This window comes from Heptranchias perlo, chromosome 6 (assembly GCF_035084215.1).
Source record: "Heptranchias perlo isolate sHepPer1 chromosome 6, sHepPer1.hap1, whole genome shotgun sequence".
NCBI lineage: Eukaryota > Metazoa > Chordata > Chondrichthyes > Hexanchiformes > Hexanchidae > Heptranchias > Heptranchias perlo.
In genome coordinates, this window is record NC_090330.1 from 67,990,162 (window position 1) to 68,008,845 (window position 18,684).

The window sequence follows — 18,684 nt, forward strand, 5'->3', positions numbered from 1 at the left end:
TTGAAAATGACCCTTTTATCCCAACTCTTTGTTTTCTGTTGGTTAGCCAATCCTCTATCCATGCCAGTATATTACCCCCAACACCATGAGCTCTTATCTTGTGTAGTAATTTTTTATGTGGCACCTTATCGAATGCCTTTTGGAAATCCAAATATACTGCATCCATTGATTCTCATTTATCCACCCTGCCTGTTACTTCCTCAAAGAACTCTAATAAATCTGTCAGACATGATTTCCCCTTCATAAAACCATGTTGATTCTCCTTGATTGTATTATGAGTCTCCAAATGTCCTGCTACTACTTCCTTAATAATGGATTCTAGCATTTTCCCAATGACAGATGTTAGGCTAACTGGTCTATAGTTACCTGCTTTCTGTCTCACTCCCTTCTTGAATAGGGGTGTTACGTTTGCGGTTTTCCAATCCGCTGGGACCTTTCCAGAATCTAGTGAATTCTGGAAGATTACAACCAATGCATCCACTATCTCTATAGCCACTTCCTTTAAGACCCTCGGATGCAAGCCATCAGGTCCAGGGGACTTGTCAGCCTTTAGACCCATTAGTTTACCTAGTACTTTTTCTCTAGTGATAGTGATTGTTTTTAGTTCCTCCCTCCCCTTTGCCCCTTGATTTTCTACTATTATTGATATATTATTCGTGTCTTCTACTGTGAAGACAGATACAAAATATCTGTTCAATTCCTCTGCCATTTTCTTGTTTACCATTATTATTTCCCCAGTCTCATCCTCTAAGGGACCAATGTTTACTTTAGCTACCCTCTTCCTTTTTATATACTTGTAGAAGCTTTTACTGTCAGTTTTTATATTTCTTGCTAGTTTACTCTCATAATTTATTTTCTCCCTCTTTATTATTCTTTTAGTCATCCTTTGCTGGTTTTTAAAGTTTTCCCAATCTTTGGGCTTACCAGTAATCTTTGCCATGTTGTATGCTTTTTCTTTTAACCTGATACCATCCTTTACTTTCTTAGTTAGCCATGGTTGGTTCACCCTTTTTGTGGAGTCTTTCCTCCTCACAGGGATATATTTTTGTTGCGAGTCATAAAATATTTTTTTTAAATGTTTGCCACTGCTTATCCATCATCATACCATCTAATCTGTTTACCCAGTCCACTTTAGACAATTCCACCCTCATTCCTTTATAATTGCCCTTATTTAAGTTTAATACAGTAGTTTCAGGCCCAAGATCCTCGCTCTCAAACTGGATGTGAAATTCTATCATGTTATGATCACTGCTTCCCAAGGGATCCTTTACTTTGAGATCATTAATTAATCCTGTTTTGTTACCCATTACCAGATCCAAAATGGCCTGTTCCCTGGTTGGTTCCCCGACGTATTGGTCTAAGAAACAGTCCCTAATACACTCTATCCCTCCTCAGGGCTATTTTTGCCTATTTGATTTGTCCAATCGATGTGAAAGTTAAAATCGCCCATGATTATTGCATTACCTTTTTCTACAAGCCTCCCTTATTTCCTGATTAATATTTTGCCCTCCGGTAACTGCTGGTAGGGGGCCTATATGCTACTCCCAACAGTGATTTCTTTCCCTTGCTATTTCTTACCTCCACCCAAATTGATTCGACATCTTGATCTTCTGAGCCAAGATCATTTCTCACTATAATACCAATTTCATCCTTTAATAACAGAGCTACCCCACCACCTTTACCTTTTTTTCTATCCTTCCGAAATGTTAAATAACCCTGAATATTTAGCTCCCAACCTTGGTCACCTTGCAACCACATCTCTGTAATGGCCACGAGATCATACCCATTTGTTTCTATTTGTGTCGTCAATTCATCTATCTTATTACGAATGCTGCGCGCATTCAGATAAAGAACCTTTAATTTTGTCTTTTTACCATTCTTTCCTACCCCGGCCCCATTTGCTCGTGCACTCATGTCCCTTCCTGACACACTCTGTTTATCATTACCCCCATCACTTTCCTGTACTACTTCTTTGTCTTTTCTCTTTATCAATCTAAACTTCGCCCCACCTGAGCCCTCCCCTCCTCTATTTAGTTTAAAGCCTTCTCTACCGCCCTAGTTATTCGGTTTGCCAGAACACTGGTCCCAGCATGGTTCAGGTGAAGCCCGTCCCAACGGAACAGCTCCCTCTTTCCCCAGTACTGGTGCCAGTGCCCCATGAATCGAAACCCACTTCTCCCACACCAATCTTCGAGCCACGCATTCATCTCTCTGATCTGATTTACCCCGTGCCAATTTGCTTGTGGCTCAGGTAATAATCCGGAGATCACCACCTTTGTGGTTCTGCTTTTTAATTTAGTCCCTAGCTGCTCAAACTCCCTCAGCAGAACCTCTTTCTTAGTCCTACCTTTGTCGTTGCTACCTACATGGACCATGACAACTGGATCCACCCCCTCCCGCTCCAAGTTTCTCTCCAGCCCTGAGGAGATGTCCTTAACCCAGGCACCGGGTAGGCAACACAGCCTTCGGGACTCTCGCTCTTGGCTGCAGAGAACAGCATCTATCCCTCTAACTATACTGTCGCCTACTACAACCACATTCCTTTTTACTCCCCCCACTTGAATGGCCCCCTGAACCACGGTGCCGTGGCCAGTTTGCTCATCCTCCCTGCAGTCCCTGCACTCGTCCACAAGGGCTGCAAGAGCCTCGTATCTATTGGACAAGTGCAGAGGCTGAGGCTCCTGCAATGCTACCTCCTGGATCCCCGTACCTGCCTCACTCGCAGTCACACCCTGCTGTCCCTGACCACGTGCCAATTCTACAGTATTTAGTCTAAGGGGCGTGACTGCCTCCTGGATCAAAGTGTCCAGATAACTTTCTCCCTCCCTGATGCCTCGCAATGTCTGCAGCTCGGACTCCAGCTCCTCAACTCGGAGCCGAAGTTCCTCGAGCCACAGACACTTACCGCAGATGTAGTCGCCCTCGACAAAACTGTCCGGTAGCTCCCACATATTGCAGTTGCAAATACATCTCCTGCCCTGTCATAACTATTTTATTTATTTAATTGATTACTACAATGCCAATTAAATTACAGCAAGTTCTGGAGCAACTAACGGTTTTGCAGTTGCTCGATTCAAGAGCACAAGTTAGCAAACAATTCTTGGTCTACTTGTGAACGCACAACTCTAGCCAGGATTGGTATTACTTTAGCTGATAGTCAAGAGATGCTTCTTGGCTTGCTAGGGTCTAGTGCAAAGAGGTGGAAGAGTTCCACCACAGAATGAGGTCAGGGTACTGGATCATTGAGAGGTGTTCAAAACATCTTTGCAGTACCATCACGTTGTGCAGAATGGATTAAATTATGTTAAGTGGGATAGGCTCTCATTAAAAGAAAAGGTGTGTGTTTTATGTGAAAACATGGGTGGGGTGGGTGGAGTTCAATAACTGAACTAGACAACTAGGGAACAGCAAAAGCCACCTACTCATCAGCATTTTTAAGATGTAATTGGCTTTACCTGATGAAAACAGGCCTCTGGAAGTGAGGAGGTTTACAGCAACAACTTGCATTTATATAATGCCTTTAATGTAGAAAAACATGCCCCAAGGTGCTTCACAGAGGCGCAAGGATAAAATGGACACTGAGCCAAAGAACCAGATATTGGGAGGGGTGACCAAAAGCTTGGTTGAAGTGGCAGGTTCTAAGGAGGGTCTTAAAAGGAAGAGAGAGGGGTGGAGGGGGTTTGGCAGGGAATTCCAGAGAGCGGGGCCTAGGCTGCTGAAGACACAAGTCGCCAAGAGGGGACCAGGGTGGGGGGTGGGGGGGTGGGGGCAGGCTGCACAAGGGGCCAGAGTCAGAGGAACAGAGTTCAGGGGGAGGTGGGGAAGAAGTTATTGTGCTGGAGGATATACAGAGATAGGGAGGGGCAAGGCCATGGAGGGATTTAAATACAAGGATGAGAACCTTAAATTGAAAGAGTTGGGTGACCACAAGCCATGTAGGATTTCAATTTGGCATCATGGAGGGCATTTGAAATTTTCACAGTACGCTCACCTAAACTACAGAAAAACACTCAGCATGAGTTATGTATTCTGTCCTTCTATAGTATGGATGCATCTGGAGAGGATTTTCAGTTCTATGACACTCTGAGAAAGTACAGAAGTCACAGGCGTTGATAGTGGCTGGAACAAATTGAGGTGATCAATCCAGAGAATCAGACAAAATGAAAGCAAATTAGCTCCAGTGTGATTTTTCCTATAGCACATTGGTACCAGGATGTTAAATAAACCGAATGCCAACAACCCTCGCAGTATGCCACCCTAAAGGTTTACATTTGATATTGACTATAGATGTGGTTGACTGCTGAAGCAGTTAACTAATATTTGACAAAACCAAATGTTGGCAAAAGTTAAAATTTCTTCAACGTTAAATTAAACTTATGGATCTGGATTAATAATTCATTCATTTGAATAGCTTTATAGTTCTCCTAACAATCCTCACACTGGTATTTTATCACATCACGTCTATATGAAAACAAACTCTCTTCTTTGTACTATAGTACACACTCACATCTCTCTCTAAACAACACTCAAATCAACTGGAGGATTTAGCCAAGACATGTAGCAATGCTTTTTCTACAAAGTTGTGTTGCCCCTCACAACCAGGGTAAACATATTACAGTCTTCCTGATTGAGAAAGCTGACCAGTGCAGGTCCAGAAGCAATGCACAAGTGCACTGCAATCTGTTTCTCACAAGTGACAGGTTAATAGACAGTGAAAGAGGAAGCAAACCAATATGTTATGGGGAAAAGATGGCTCGAAGGAAACCTAAGCACCAGTCCTAAAGCTACTAAATCATTATCACCATGGCAACACACGAAGTCTTCAGTTGCCACGGTTTTTGTAATCTGTTAATATGGTAGTAAGTGGGAGGAGCCAGTCTTAGTTGTGTCAATTTACTGACAATGGACTGAAATCTGACAGCTGCTATTTTTTCTGAAGCAGACTCAATTCTTGCAAATTCTGATCCCTGGATGGGATTACTGCCTCCCCACAGAACCCTACTGTCCTCACTGTATCTGTAAATACCTTCTTACATAACCTGCAGCACAGTGCAGTCAAAGAATGCGTGTAAACTTGGCTGAACTCAAATCTTTAAGAAAAAAATAAGTGGAGTGAGTAGGCAGCCGCAGTGACTCTGCCAGCTTGCACGCCCATCGATTGAGGGAACCCAAAGCTCTGTGTGGGCTCTCATGGACCCCTTCTCATAGCCTCCAATGACTGGTGACATTTCTAATGACTGTCACATGAGCTGTTTTCAGTCAGCTCTTTTTGATCATCAGATATTGAAAAGTGCTAAAAGAACCTGCGTTTATATAGCGCCTTTCATGACCTCAGGACCTCCCAAAGCACTTCACAGCCATTATAGAACTTTTGAAGTGTAGTCACTGTTGTAATGTAGGAAAAGCAGCAGCCAATTTGCACACAGCAAGGTCCCACAAACAGCAGTGAAATCAATTACCAAATAATCTGTTTTAGTGATGTTGATTGAGGGATAAATATTGGCCAGAACACTTGGAGAACTCCCCTGCTTTTCTTCGGATAGCACCGTGGGCTAGATTCTTCACCTACTGATAATGAAAGGAAGAAAATCTAGCCCTATCCCTGTGTGTTTAGCAATTTCCAAAGCCATTACCACCTCTCCCTTTCCTATTCTGAGTGTTGTAACTAAATCAGAGATTCAGAGATGACTATAGTCTAGGTTGGGAAATACCCTCTGGATGATTCTAAACAATTGGCAGACAGTTCTATCCAAACAGGCAATAGAAGAACTTCCCCTCCAGCTCCCATGCACAGACAACCACTCATGGGTCACTTTTCATACAATACCAGCAGCAGATTTCAGGAAAATGTACATTTTGTTGGGTTTTTTTGTGCCCTTCTCCCGTGTAGTACGTGTTAACAGGCTCAACCTTCCTATTTTAAACTGGTTAGCAGTCTATCCAAATATACACTACTTTTTGGAAGGGTGGAGGGGGGGGTATTAGGAAAGAAAGAACTTTATATAGCACCTTTCATGACCTCAGGACATCGCAAAGCCGATGAAGTACTCTTGAAGTGTAGTCACAATTGTAATGTAGGAAACGCAGCAGACAGTTTGCAAACAGCAAGGTCCCACAAACAGCAATGAGATAATGGCCAGATCATCCATTTTAATGTTAGTTGAGTGATAAATATTGGCCAGAACACCAGGGAAAACTCCCCTGCTCGTCTTCAAACAGTGCCATGGGATCTTTTATGTCCGAAAGACAGCACCTCCAGCATTGCAGCACCCCTTCAATACTACATTGGATGGTTATATAAAGCTAAGAGTTCTCACACCACTTTCTCCTTGATGTGGAGATGCCGGTTATGGACTGGGGTGGACAAATGTAAGGAGTTGCACAACACCAGATTATAGTCCAACAGCTTCATTTGAAATCACAAGCTTTCGGAGCTTTGCTTTTTGGAACTTCACCTGACGAAGGAGCAAAGCTCCGAAAGCTTGTGATTTCAAATAAAGCTGTTGGACTATAACCTGGTGTTGTGCGACTCCTTACTTTCTCCTTTAGCACAGGCTACAAGGCTAATGGACTGTATACAAAAAGCTAAACAAGTCAACCTCTCAGAGTTCAGTGCTGTCTTCAGGATACAAGAGCAGATTTTGCAGTCTGATATAAGGCTTCAGAGAGTTTGTATTTAATTGATAGAGGCTGACAGTCACTTGTAAACATGTCTAACCTATTAGATAACCACCACGTTTTATTATCCTTGCAGTGGTGTTAAGCAAGTACTCCTTTCTGAGCAGGAATGTCTTGCTTCAGGTGGCACTGTACACCAACACAAGTTGGTACGACAGTGATGGGGACTGACGCTTGATCCCTACACTACATTCCCAATCTCAGCTAAAGTACCGCAGGGCCTGGGCGGGGAGAGAAAGAGAAGAAAGCAGCAGCAATGAGACAAACAACCCAGAGGTAGAGTCACCTTCGGGCCATGTTCATATACTGATCTCTCAGCTACAGAACAAGTAGTAGGCTTGAGAGAAAATGCAGAGATTTGATACAGTCACCAAAAAAAAGATGGTCTTAAATCAGGTCCTTGCAGACTACAGTCTATAACTTGGAACAATGAAGTGGAGATGCCGGTGATGGACTGGGGTGTACAAATGTAAGGAATCTTACAACACCAGGTTATAGTCCAACAGTTTTATTTGAAAATCACAAGCTTTCGGAGGCTTTCTCCTTCGTCAGGTGAGTGACACTCACCTGAAAGCTTATGATTTTCAAATAAAACTGTTGGACTATAACCTGGTGTTGTAAGATTCCTTACATTGGAACAATGAAGTGATAAAGGTCTTGACCCAGTGTTTTATTAGGGGAGGGAGAGCCTTTGGATGATGACTGCTGCTGTAGTACAATAATTATTTTATCATTAAATTGAAAATGGCACGATCCAGTCAGTTGATGAATGCAAGGTTTTTTTTAGTACACAAGATGGCAACAGATTTGAGAGTCTTCAGAAACTTGATCCACAGAGCCACCTAGTGGCTACACTGTGACAGTTGACATAGCAAAAATCAAATGGGAAATGTTTATACAGCAATTTACAATAATAAATGGTGACAGAAATGCATGAACAAAAACAATTCCATTGTGGGCAAGAAGTAAGCATCCTAAACAATATTTTAATAATGAAAATACATAGATTGTTTCCCCATTATACTCTTTTTTTGATATGCCTGGAAGAAATTTCTCTTTCTATTCTAGCAATCCAAGCAAAATTCTCCTGAAGATCAAATTGAAGTGTCGGTTAAAATTAGTCAGAGATCCCAACCCTCTAAACATAGCATCACAGCAGCTACTGTGCCATTGAGTCTAGAAACTGTGGAGGAACAAACGGATTTGGATGTCCAGGTATACAAATCACTAAAACCTAATGCACAGGTACAAAAAGTAACCAACAAGGAATATTGGCTTTTATCTTATGAGGGTTGCAATACAAAGGGGAGGAAGTTATGTTTCAGTTGTACAGATCCTTCATTAGACCCCACCTGGAATAGGGCGTTCAGTTCTGGGTACTGCACCCCAGGAAGGATATATTGGCCTTGGAGGGGGTACAGTGCAGGTTTACCACATTATGAGGACAGGTTGCATAAATTTGGCTTGTATTCCCTTGAGTTTAGAAGATTGAGGGGTGATCTAATTGAGGTGATAAAAGGATTCAATAGAGTAGCTGCAGAGAAACTATTTCCTTTGGTTGGGGAATCAAGAACAAGGGGCACAATCTTAAAATTAGAGCTAGGACATTCAGGAGTGAAATCAGGAAACACTTTTTCACACAAAGGATAGTGGAAATGTGGAATACTCTCCCCCAAAAGGCGGTGGATGCTGGATCAATTAACATTTTCAAGACTGAGACTGATAGATTTTTATTCAGTAAAGGTATCAAGGGATATGGATCAAAGGCAGATAAATGGAATTGAGGAAAAGATTAGCCATGATATAACTGAGTGGTGGAACAGGCTCGAGGGGCTGAATGGACTACTCCTGTTCCTATGTCTCAGTTTTGCTTACTTCTTAAAAAAAACAAATTGAAAAATTATTGCTTTTTAAATGCTTGTTTACAATTTATCAATCTAGGCTATCTTGAGCTTGGCAACAGAACTCACTCACATTTCCTCCAGTGTCAGAGAGGTTTCTTGTTTTAATAAGTAGATTCCTCAATAATGCAGCACGTATTGGAGGATGAATATTTGCTCCCCGAGTAACGGAGACCTAGGAATTTGCAGCCATTTCCCAACACGTTCTGAAAAGCAATCCCTAAACCAGTCCTTCAGTTTTGTCAACAGAACAGAGTGGCTATGTTTACACAGTGCCCCAAATCGTACAAATGAGTCATTTAAACTGACTGATTCTCAGGTCTTGTTTAAAGCAGGCAGTTAGTACAAGTTCTGGCTTTGTGTATGTACCAGCAATGAGCAAATATCAGAACGATGGTATTTAGAAATACTGTCAAACCCATAGTTGATCAAAATTATAAGCAAAAATTTAAAACTAAAATTAGCTGCATATAAACAGGTTGGAGTAACTACTTTTTTCCGAACAGCTACCTGTATGGTTCTGTTAAATTAAGATGCCAAATATGCACTAAGTTCTAAAGAGTTGAAGTGCATTTATTTTCTCTCTCCCCCACCACACCCACCCCCCTTCCCATTGAGCCTTTAGATGTTACAGTTGCCAGCTCAAACACAAAACAACCAGCTGGTGAGTGGCTGAACCAAACAGTACACAGATCACTGGGCCATAGTTCTGCTTTGTGACAACTGAATGCTAAAAACACAATGCTTCTGTAATGGATTAATCTTAACATTCTGCCAGCAGTGTCGTATTGTAAGAAGTAAAAAAAAAAGTTTTCAATCATCGCCTTTGGCCCCTGCCACAAACTCTGTTGCCTCTCCACCAATTCAATCACCCTCCACAGCCACTCTCCCAGGCTGTCTGTCTGTTCCCAACCTCAGCATCCTGTTCAACCCCCAGCTGAGTTTCCAACTCCATATCCTCTCCATCACAAAGGCAGTTTACTTCCATCTCCATAACATTGCTCACCACTGCCCTAACCTCAGCCCATCTGTGCTGAAACCTCTATCCATGCCTTTGTCACCTCCAATGCTCTTTTGGACAGTCTCCCATCTTGAACCTTCTGTAAACGTCAGCTCACCCAAAATTCTGCTGCCCATATCCTATCCCGCACTAAGTCCCACTCACCCATCACCTCTGCCCTTGCTGACATTGATTCCATGTCCTCCACCCCTCCAATTTAAAATTCTCATCTGTCTTTGAATCCCTTTTTAAAACCCTCCCACCCAAACACACTGCTCCTCCAATTCTGGCCTTGTGTCATTCCCGCACCATTGGCAGCCATATAGGCCCTATGCTCTGAATATCCTCCCTCTGGAATTCCCTCCCTAAACCCCTCCGCCTCCCTCTCCTCATTAAAACCCACCTCCTTCACCAAGTCTTTGGACACCCCTTCTTAACATCTCCTCCTTCACCTCAGTGCTTTTAAAATTACGCTTCTGAAGTGCCGTGGGACATTTTTCTATGTTAAAAGCGCTATGGAAATACAAGTTGCTTAAAAATTAAATACTCCAAAACATTGTAATAGACAAAAATAAATGTGCTCATTTCCTGTAAATATTTTAAAACAGCGCTTTCATGTTTTTGACCTTCACTGTGTTGCTTTGTGCAGTCTAAGCGTTACTTAACTTCTTATTTCAGATTGTCATCACAACAGTACTTTAGGTCATCACCAAGAAACTGAAATGGAGGAATTGCTGAATTAATACAAGGGAACACAATGATTATCGGAGAGTACTTTGAAATGACAAACTCAGTAATTCCTCCAAGCTGGTTGTCTTCAATATCGACACCACTGACTGATTAAACCAAAAATAAAATCAATAAAAAGGAGCAATTAATTACAATCTAACTTTTTAAAAAGTTATTGATGACTTGATTTCTCCTCTAAAAATGAACCTTTCCACAGCAGTGAGCTGAAATTCTGTCAGTATCTGAGGTAACAGCAACAAATGTATATATAGCAAACTATTTCGTGAAATTTTTATATCAACGCATGGTTAGAATTTACAAGATAGCGAGAAAACAAAGCTTGCTTCTGTTGACTCCGGTCTGCTTTCTCAACGCAAAGCAAGTCCACATGTAAACGGTAGGATTCTCTGCTCTGATCAGCTGCCCATTATTTTGGCACACACCAGCTACCCCACAGCCTGTGCTAAGTTTGGAAACTGTCGTGTTGACATTAATTCAGTGTACATAAATGGAGATGGGCTACCGGAGGAGCTTAGCAGGAATGCCAGCACATCATCGTTCCTCTTCTCCATTGGGAAGTCAAGAAATTCCTATACCTCGCAGCTCATTTCAACATTTAGAATACCGTGGTGTACTGTGAGCAGCTCTTTCGTTTTGGCTGTTCAGGAGGTAAGAATTCAACTTACACCTGAAATGGATGGGAAAAAAAAATCCTAATTAGTCAGTGTGCATTTTTGCACAACAGGGACCTTTAATTCCAATCTGGATTAATGACAGCTGAAGAGGGATAAAAAGAAAAAGAAAGACTTGCATTTATATAGCACTTTTCACAACTTCAGGATGTCCCAAAGCGCTTTTCTGCCAATTAAGTACTTTTTAAGTGTAGTCATTGTTATGATGTAGGAAACGCGGCGCACAAGGTCCCACAAACAGCAATGTGATAACGACCAGATAATCTGTTCTAATGCCGGGAAGAACTCCCCTAATCTACTTTGAAATAGTGCCATGGGATCTTTTACGTCCACCTAAGAGGGCAGATGTGGCCTGGGTTTAACGTCTCATCTGAAAGACTGCACCTCCAACAGTGCAGCACTCCCTCAGTACTGCACTGAAGTGTCAGTCTATATTATGTGAAGTCCCTGGAATGCAACTTGAACTCTCAGCCTTCTGACTCAGAGGTGAGGGTGCTACCACTGAGCCAAGGCTACAACTCAGAAAACAATCCCATTTATTTAATTTGAAATCCTACTATCCAAACAGTTAATAACAGAGTCTGGAGTAATATGGCTTCCTATAAAGGCTTTGGGAAACACTGAGGTAACTCAAACATGGGATAGACTTCATATATAACATGCAACCCCCCCTCCCCCCATAGAAAAGTCCAATTATTAAACTAAAAACTTTATATGGTAGCAACTAAAGCAGTTCATCAAATACTCCTTTAAGAAAAAAATGGGAATAAATAATTAAAGGTCAGACACCATAGTGCAGATGCTGGTTGCACAAACTATTTGCAGTGGGTAATTATTAACCACTTGGGGGAATGGAGCCTACAAATCTGGCCTTGGGTTTTGCAATGGTGTTGTCCACACAACACGACACAGAGATAGAATAAAGCCTGCGCATATCCCACACATTACGCCCAGCTGAAATTCACCAGCTAATTCGGCCTGGACAGTCTTGCAATTACAGTACATCACTTGCTTACTACTTTAAAATACACACAACTTCACTTCCACCTGTTACAATTCATCTGCGGCATAAAACTCGCCCAGACATTTTATTTTGTCTGTATAAATATAAATCAAAAAACAGCAACTTGCATTTATATAGCGCCTTTAACGCAGTAAAACGTTCCAAGGTGTTTCACGGGAGCATAATCAGACAAAATTTGACAGCGAGCTACATAAAGAGATATTAGGAGAGGTAGGTTTTAAGGAGCATCTTAAAGGAGGAGCGAGAGGTAGAGAGGTGCAGAGGTTTAGGGAATGAATTCCAGAGCTTAAGCTGAACGGCAGAGGACAGTAAGCAGCAGGGGGTATTTGACTCAATTAACACATTTGATGATTTCAGACATGGAAATCAAAAGCAAATTAAATGCAACACAAAGCCAACTTTAAAATGAGGACCATAAGGCACTGGATACAGGGTGACTGTCCAAAGTGTCTGCAGAAAATAGTTCTCTTCGTGAACTACACATGCAATATCTGAAAATAGTAATGAATGGCAATTCACAGAGCAGAGCTGGTGACGATGCTGCTGATTCGGTCCCTGGAGCTACGAGGGAAACAGTAAAATCTGCAAATACACTGCAATAAATTTATACTCTCACCCATTGCTCACTAAATCCTACAGATACACTGCAATACATTTGTTTCCTCGCCCATTACACACTAAATCCTGCAATAACATTGCACGTTTACTCAAACATGCCACTGATCGAGTTACCCTTTAACTTCCTGGTCCCAAAATTCCCAACTGGATTCCCCTCCCCTTTTTTTTTGCACAGCTTCAAGCTGGAATTCACTCCCCTTTCTCTCCTCCTCTCCAGACACCCCCTCCACTTTGAGCTCTTACCTGCTTGTATCAACAGATCCAGCTGGTTACGTCCCTCGTAAAGGGCTGTGGCCATTTTTTAACCCCCCTCCCCTTCCCTTCCCCCCAAAATAATAATAATAAAGCAGAAATTCTTATTGCAAGTCTCCAGAAATTGTACAGTCTTCCTCGGCCAAAGTAAAGGGGAAAACAATCCGGAAATCAGCTCCACTACGAAGCTCTGGAATACAGGACAGAAGGTGGGGGGAGAGGACTCGGCTCCAACTCACCCGACTGCGCCTACAAAAAAAAATGCAGCAAAAGGGGCACAAACCCCACCTCTTGTCGGTTGCTTGCTGCAACCTCACGATTGCATTTGCAACCCCCTCTCCCTGGCCGTGGGAGCGCACGACCAGGCTGCAGCGGTGCCACCTCCACAGCCTGGTGCAATGGTCGGCGCCAATGTTTTGCTAGACTTCCTGGATAAAGGTCGATCCATGTGCAAAGCGGTCGGTGCATCGGCACTTCCTGGAGAGGCGGGGTCGCCGAACCTTCAAGGGATGGCTGGTGGACGCGGACAAAAAAAACTCGCCTTTGCCTCCCAAACACCCCCCACAACCTGTACATTCACCCTGATCACTGTAGTGAAATCCAAGCCCATACAATCCCCATCGGAGCTCAAGCTTCGCCCGAGTCCATCCACCCAAATTTACCTGAGGAAGGAGGAAGCCTCCGAAAGCTTGTGAATTTAAAATAAAATTGCTGGACTATAACTTGGTGTTGTAAAATTGTTTACAATACCCAAATTAGGGGAGGGACACAGATTTGAGACAAACATTTTCGGGTCACTTCTCCCCCCCCCCCCCCTTTCCCATGCCGCTTTATTTTAGATCTTTGCAACCAATATCAAAATGATGTGACTGACTTTATTTGAAAAATAACTGGCTCACATTATTCTTACACTATGTCTGGTTAAGTGCTGCACAAGTTTCAATGAAAATATTTCACCATGACTATATTTTTGATAATTTAAGTCATGTAAATGTTTTTTTTAAAAACTGCAACCACCGACAAAGAATTTTCGGCCCTAAATCTTCGCAAAACAGTATTTTGAGAAAGCTCAGAATTCTTTGCTCAAAAGAAAAAATAACTTGTATTTATATAGCACCTTTCTCTTCCTCAGGACGTTCCAAAGCGCTGCACAACCATTGAAGTACCTTTGAAGTGTAATCATTATTGTAATGTAGGAAATACATCACCCAATTTGCACACAGCAAGATCCCACAAAAAGCCAGAGACTTGAGAATAAAATCTAGCCTGACACTTCTGAGGGAGTGCTGCACTGTTGGAGGTGCTACCTTTTGGATGAAACGTTATACCAAAGTCCTGTCTGCCCCTAAGATGGATGTAAAAGATCCCATAACACTATTCAAAGAAGAGCAGAGGTGTTCTCCTGGCCAATATTAATCCCTGAACCAACATCGCTAAAACAGATTATCTGGTCATCATCTCATTGCTGTTTGCGGGAACTTGCTGTGTGCAAATTAGATGCCGCGTTTCCTACATTACAACAGTGACCACGTTTCAAAAGTACTTCATTGGCTGGACAGCGCTTTGAGATGTCTTGAGGTCGCGAAAGGCGCTGGATAAATGCAAATTCTTTCGTTGTTATTTTCTAATTTTTCCCTTACTGTTTTCATCTCCCCAAGTCTCTTCCCATTCTCACTAACTTAAATTATTTCACACCTACACTATTTTACCTTTATTGGTTCCTTTTATATTTAAAATCTAATTTTGCTTCCTGTGCCTCACAGATCGGACCTCCATACCTGAGCTGGAACCAATGTCCTTGAATTTTACTATGTGCTCTGGAGATCCATTTTCCAGCCAATCACTGACGTTAGCCTTGTCATTGAAGTGAGGTCAAGCTCATGAGAATCCTTTATCAAGAAGGTTGCATCATGCATTCCAAGTCCTCAATGAGTAGTCTCATTGACAGCCCAAGGAAGTGAGCACTACAAAGAAAACGTTTGTGTTGGTGGCTGCCTAAGTTTATGTTACCTTTCCATCTGTAACATTGGAAGACTTGCACTGAATGTTGTCGTACTCTGAGATAAATAGAATGATGTAGAGGAGGGGATTGAGCCCCTGACCTTCCAATGGAATTGTTGTGAGATGTACAATTCTTCAATGGCCCAGGATCAGTCGTGTACCCAAATACTCCAGGGCTTGAGCACATAATCTTGCTTGATCCCTCAGTGGAGTCATGAGGTGTTGCCATTTGGATGAGATCTTAAACGAAAGGCCCCATCTGATTGATTAGATAGACATATGAGACCCTATAGGACTATTTGGAGAAGAGCAGGGGGTTCTCACAATGACCTGGGCACCATTCCATCCTCAACTGACACCATCAAAAAAACAGATTTAGTCATTTGTCTCATCTGCTGTTTATGGGAACTTGTTGTGCATAAATTGCCTGCCACGTTTGCCTACATTACAACAGTGACTACGCTTCAGAAAAATAATTGATTGGATTTGAAGTGCTTTGCAATGATAAGGACCTTTGGGCAACTTTGTTAGGAAGAGCTCTAGGGATTGTTATCACCTCTGTACAGGAGAAGGTTCAAACCATTAGGGTCAGGTAGAGGATCCTCCATGTTTTGCAATCAGTGCTTCAGTGTTAGGAATATTCTAAATCAGTGATTAAATTATCACTTATTAAGTGTAAGATGACAGGAGTGCATTTCTGTAAATAACTAACTTGTACAAAGATTAAACCTACTTTGCCACTCTGAGTAGCTGAGCAAATCATTGCTAAAATACCAAAACCCATATTTTTCCATCAACAGATTTACACTGGCAAGGAAGTCACACTCCTTTCCTTATTAGAAGTTTTTAATTACAGAAATTCAAGAGTCAAGTATTTTTGTTGCTGTGACTCACTCGTTGAGGAAAAACACAATTTTAAAATCTAATGGATAAGCCCTAACATTTATTGATCAACAAGTCTATTGGAAAATATAGTATAGGCCACAGGTACAGCAGTTCTGCAATTTATGTGTGTAAGCTCTTATAGACTGAAATCAAATTCTTCTCAATGTCAGTGCCATGAATTGAAGAAGATGGTAGAGTAGACTATCCAACATCTGCAATATTTTGCTTTTGTCTTAGATTATCCAAGTCCTCTCTAGTAGTGAGGCACCTGGGCCACTGCGAGCGTGGATCGGAGTATCGCGGGGCGGACTGCCCACTGATCTCATTGGACAGAAAACTGCGGACAGTGTGGACAGAACTTTCTGATCCGTGCTTGTGGTGGGCCAGGGATCCAACCCAGAAAACCAACCTGTGTGAATCGTCCCTTCAACCAGCTGGTATGACCATAGCCTTGGGCAGCAGAACCGAAATTCCAGTATTGTCAACGAAGCAAAGACTAGGTAGAGCTGACGTCATAGAATTATGGAATCATATAGTACAGAAGGAGGCCATTCGGCCCATCATACCTGTGCCGGCTCTTTGAAAGAACTACCCAATTAGTCCCACTCCCCTGCTCTTTCCCCATAATGTGGAGATGCCGGTGATGGACTGGGGTTGACAATTGTAAACAATTTTACAACACCAAGTTATAGTCCAGCAATTTTATTTTAAATTCACAAGCTTTCGGAGGCTTCCTCCTTCGTCAGGTAAATGTTCAGGAGCTCCTTGAAGCCTACGCATTTATACATCACAGAACAATACATGGTGTTTACAGACTGCCCCTGCAACTGCCCGTTGCCAAGGCAATCACTGAAGCACTGATTGCAAAACATGGAGGATCCTCTACCTGACCCTAATGGTTTGAACCTTCTCCTGTACAGAGGTGATAACAATCCCTGCAGTCAGGGTATTGTGTAAAATGTATGTAATTCTATTCAAAGTTGTCTTCAGGAAGAAAAATGTTTGCAACTTTGGCCTCTTGTGCACCCCCATTTCCTTTGCCTCACCTTTCATCTTTCACCCTCCATAAACTTGAGCTCATCCAAAACTCTGTTGTCCGAATCCTAACTTGCACCGTCTCCCATCACTCCTGTGCTCGCTGACCTACTTTGGCTCTCGGTCCACCAATGCCTCGATTTTAAAAATCGCATCCTTGTTTTCAAATTCCTCCATGGCCTCACCCCTCCCTATCTCTGTAACCTCCTTCAGCCCCACAACCCTCTGAGAACTCTGTGTTCCTCCAACTTTGATCCTCTTGTGCACCCCCTACTTCCTTCACCCCACCATTGGCGGTCTTGCCTTTAGCCATCTAGGCTGTAAGCTCTAGAATTCCTTCTCCAAACTCCTTTGTCTCTCCACCACTCTATCCTCCTTTTTGGCGTTCCTTAAAACTTACCTCTTTGACCAAGTTTTTAGTCACTGTCCTAATATCTCCTTCATTGGCTTATTCTCAAATTTTGTCTGGTCATGCTCCCGTGAAGCCCTTTGAGACATTTTACTACATTAAAGGCACCATATAAATGCAAGTTGTTGTTGTTTTAAAAAAAGATATACTTTCCAAACACGCAATATGTAAATGCATGCTGCGTGACAGTTGTCTATGATGGCACCGATAAAAATAACACCTGGCTCTTCCCATTCCACAATCAAAAAATGCTTAGCAAATACATTTTTTCTGGGAAGATAGCTTGCCTTTAATGCAACTTATTCAAAATCAACCAAAGCATCATTGAACACATGGGCTATCAAACCCAGAATGCATTATAATCCAAATCTCCCATATTTAGTGTTACATATCAAGTGAGCGACAGAACTTTGAATTAAAAACTGTTTCTTACATTACTCACAGATACAAATAAGCATTTGAAAAAGATATACAGGAGCCTTCACTGTGCACCTCAGGTTACCCTGTTCTCAATGCTGCTTTAATGTCCAGCTGCAGGCTTACTAAAGGTTCAATATATGGATCATGTTACCCGCAACAAAAGATCCTGGACGAGTCTAACAGCTGCAATAGACTAGAGACCCCGTGATCCGTGATGGGAGCATAGCCAACTGATGCACTCATTTGAGAGGCACTGTAGTGTTGCAGTTATGAATCCTATCTATTACCAAGATGGTGAGTCAGTTAAAAATGCTTCGGGACGGAGCGAGCCAAAAAAACCCTAGACTATTGTATCAGGTAATACTCTTGGCCTGTCACTGATACTGCAGAGTCTCTCTGTGCAGTACAACCTGCACAGTCTCTCTGTGCAGTACAAGCAGAATAGCACCACATAAATCCCTAATAAAGTAGAACAGAAAGAAAAAAAATGGAAGAATTGCAATTTCATGTCAAAAAAGCACCATGGCTCAACCACCAAGACACACACACATCACCAGGGAATACCGATACAGCCCCCGTCACTGTACTGATAGCAATCAGAATCACCATGCCCTGGGTTCTTACACTTCCTCTTGGGTCAAATACTTATGGCTTATTCGTTTATCAGTACTGCGTCAAGAAGTGGATCTGAAAAATTGACCTTTGGCTCCTGGTGTTGAATAATGGGGACAAATACCATTGTGTGCAAATTCTAGAGCATCAAAACGATACACAAACATTTGCCTGTGGAAACCTGCTCTATCCACAGATATATTTAAGACATGGTTTGTACCTTCATTTTTGGCTCACTGGACTTTCCCCACTGTTTGGAGAAGGTATTTACAGGGCAATATGTCAACAGCTGCATTGCGGGTCTGCACTGGAGGCTGTCCAGCTCAGTCCACGAACAGCCAGCAATGAAAGTGGCCACTGCCTCTGGTGGCACTATTTATACTGATGCCCCTGGTGACACTGTTTATATTGCTGCCTCTGGTGCAACT

The 18,684-nt window shown here is 42.3% G+C and overlaps 1 protein-coding gene across 9 annotated transcripts in view; it reads right to left on the minus strand.

Moving 5' to 3' along the window:
• The window catches only part of LOC137323057 (ETS-related transcription factor Elf-1-like), a 149,387-nt gene that overhangs the window by 35,451 nt on the left and 95,252 nt on the right, over positions 1 to 18,684 (minus strand). The window contains exon 1 of one of the 9 annotated variants that reach the window (XM_067986453.1): positions 12,886 to 12,975. The exons of the other annotated variants lie outside the window; for them this stretch is intronic. Within the exon in view, the coding sequence (XP_067842554.1) occupies positions 12,886 to 12,940 (55 nt within the window). The 5' untranslated portion in view covers positions 12,941 to 12,975. Of the gene's footprint in view, positions 1 to 12,885; positions 12,976 to 18,684 lie in introns of those variants that run through there. 9 annotated transcript variants of the gene reach the window in all.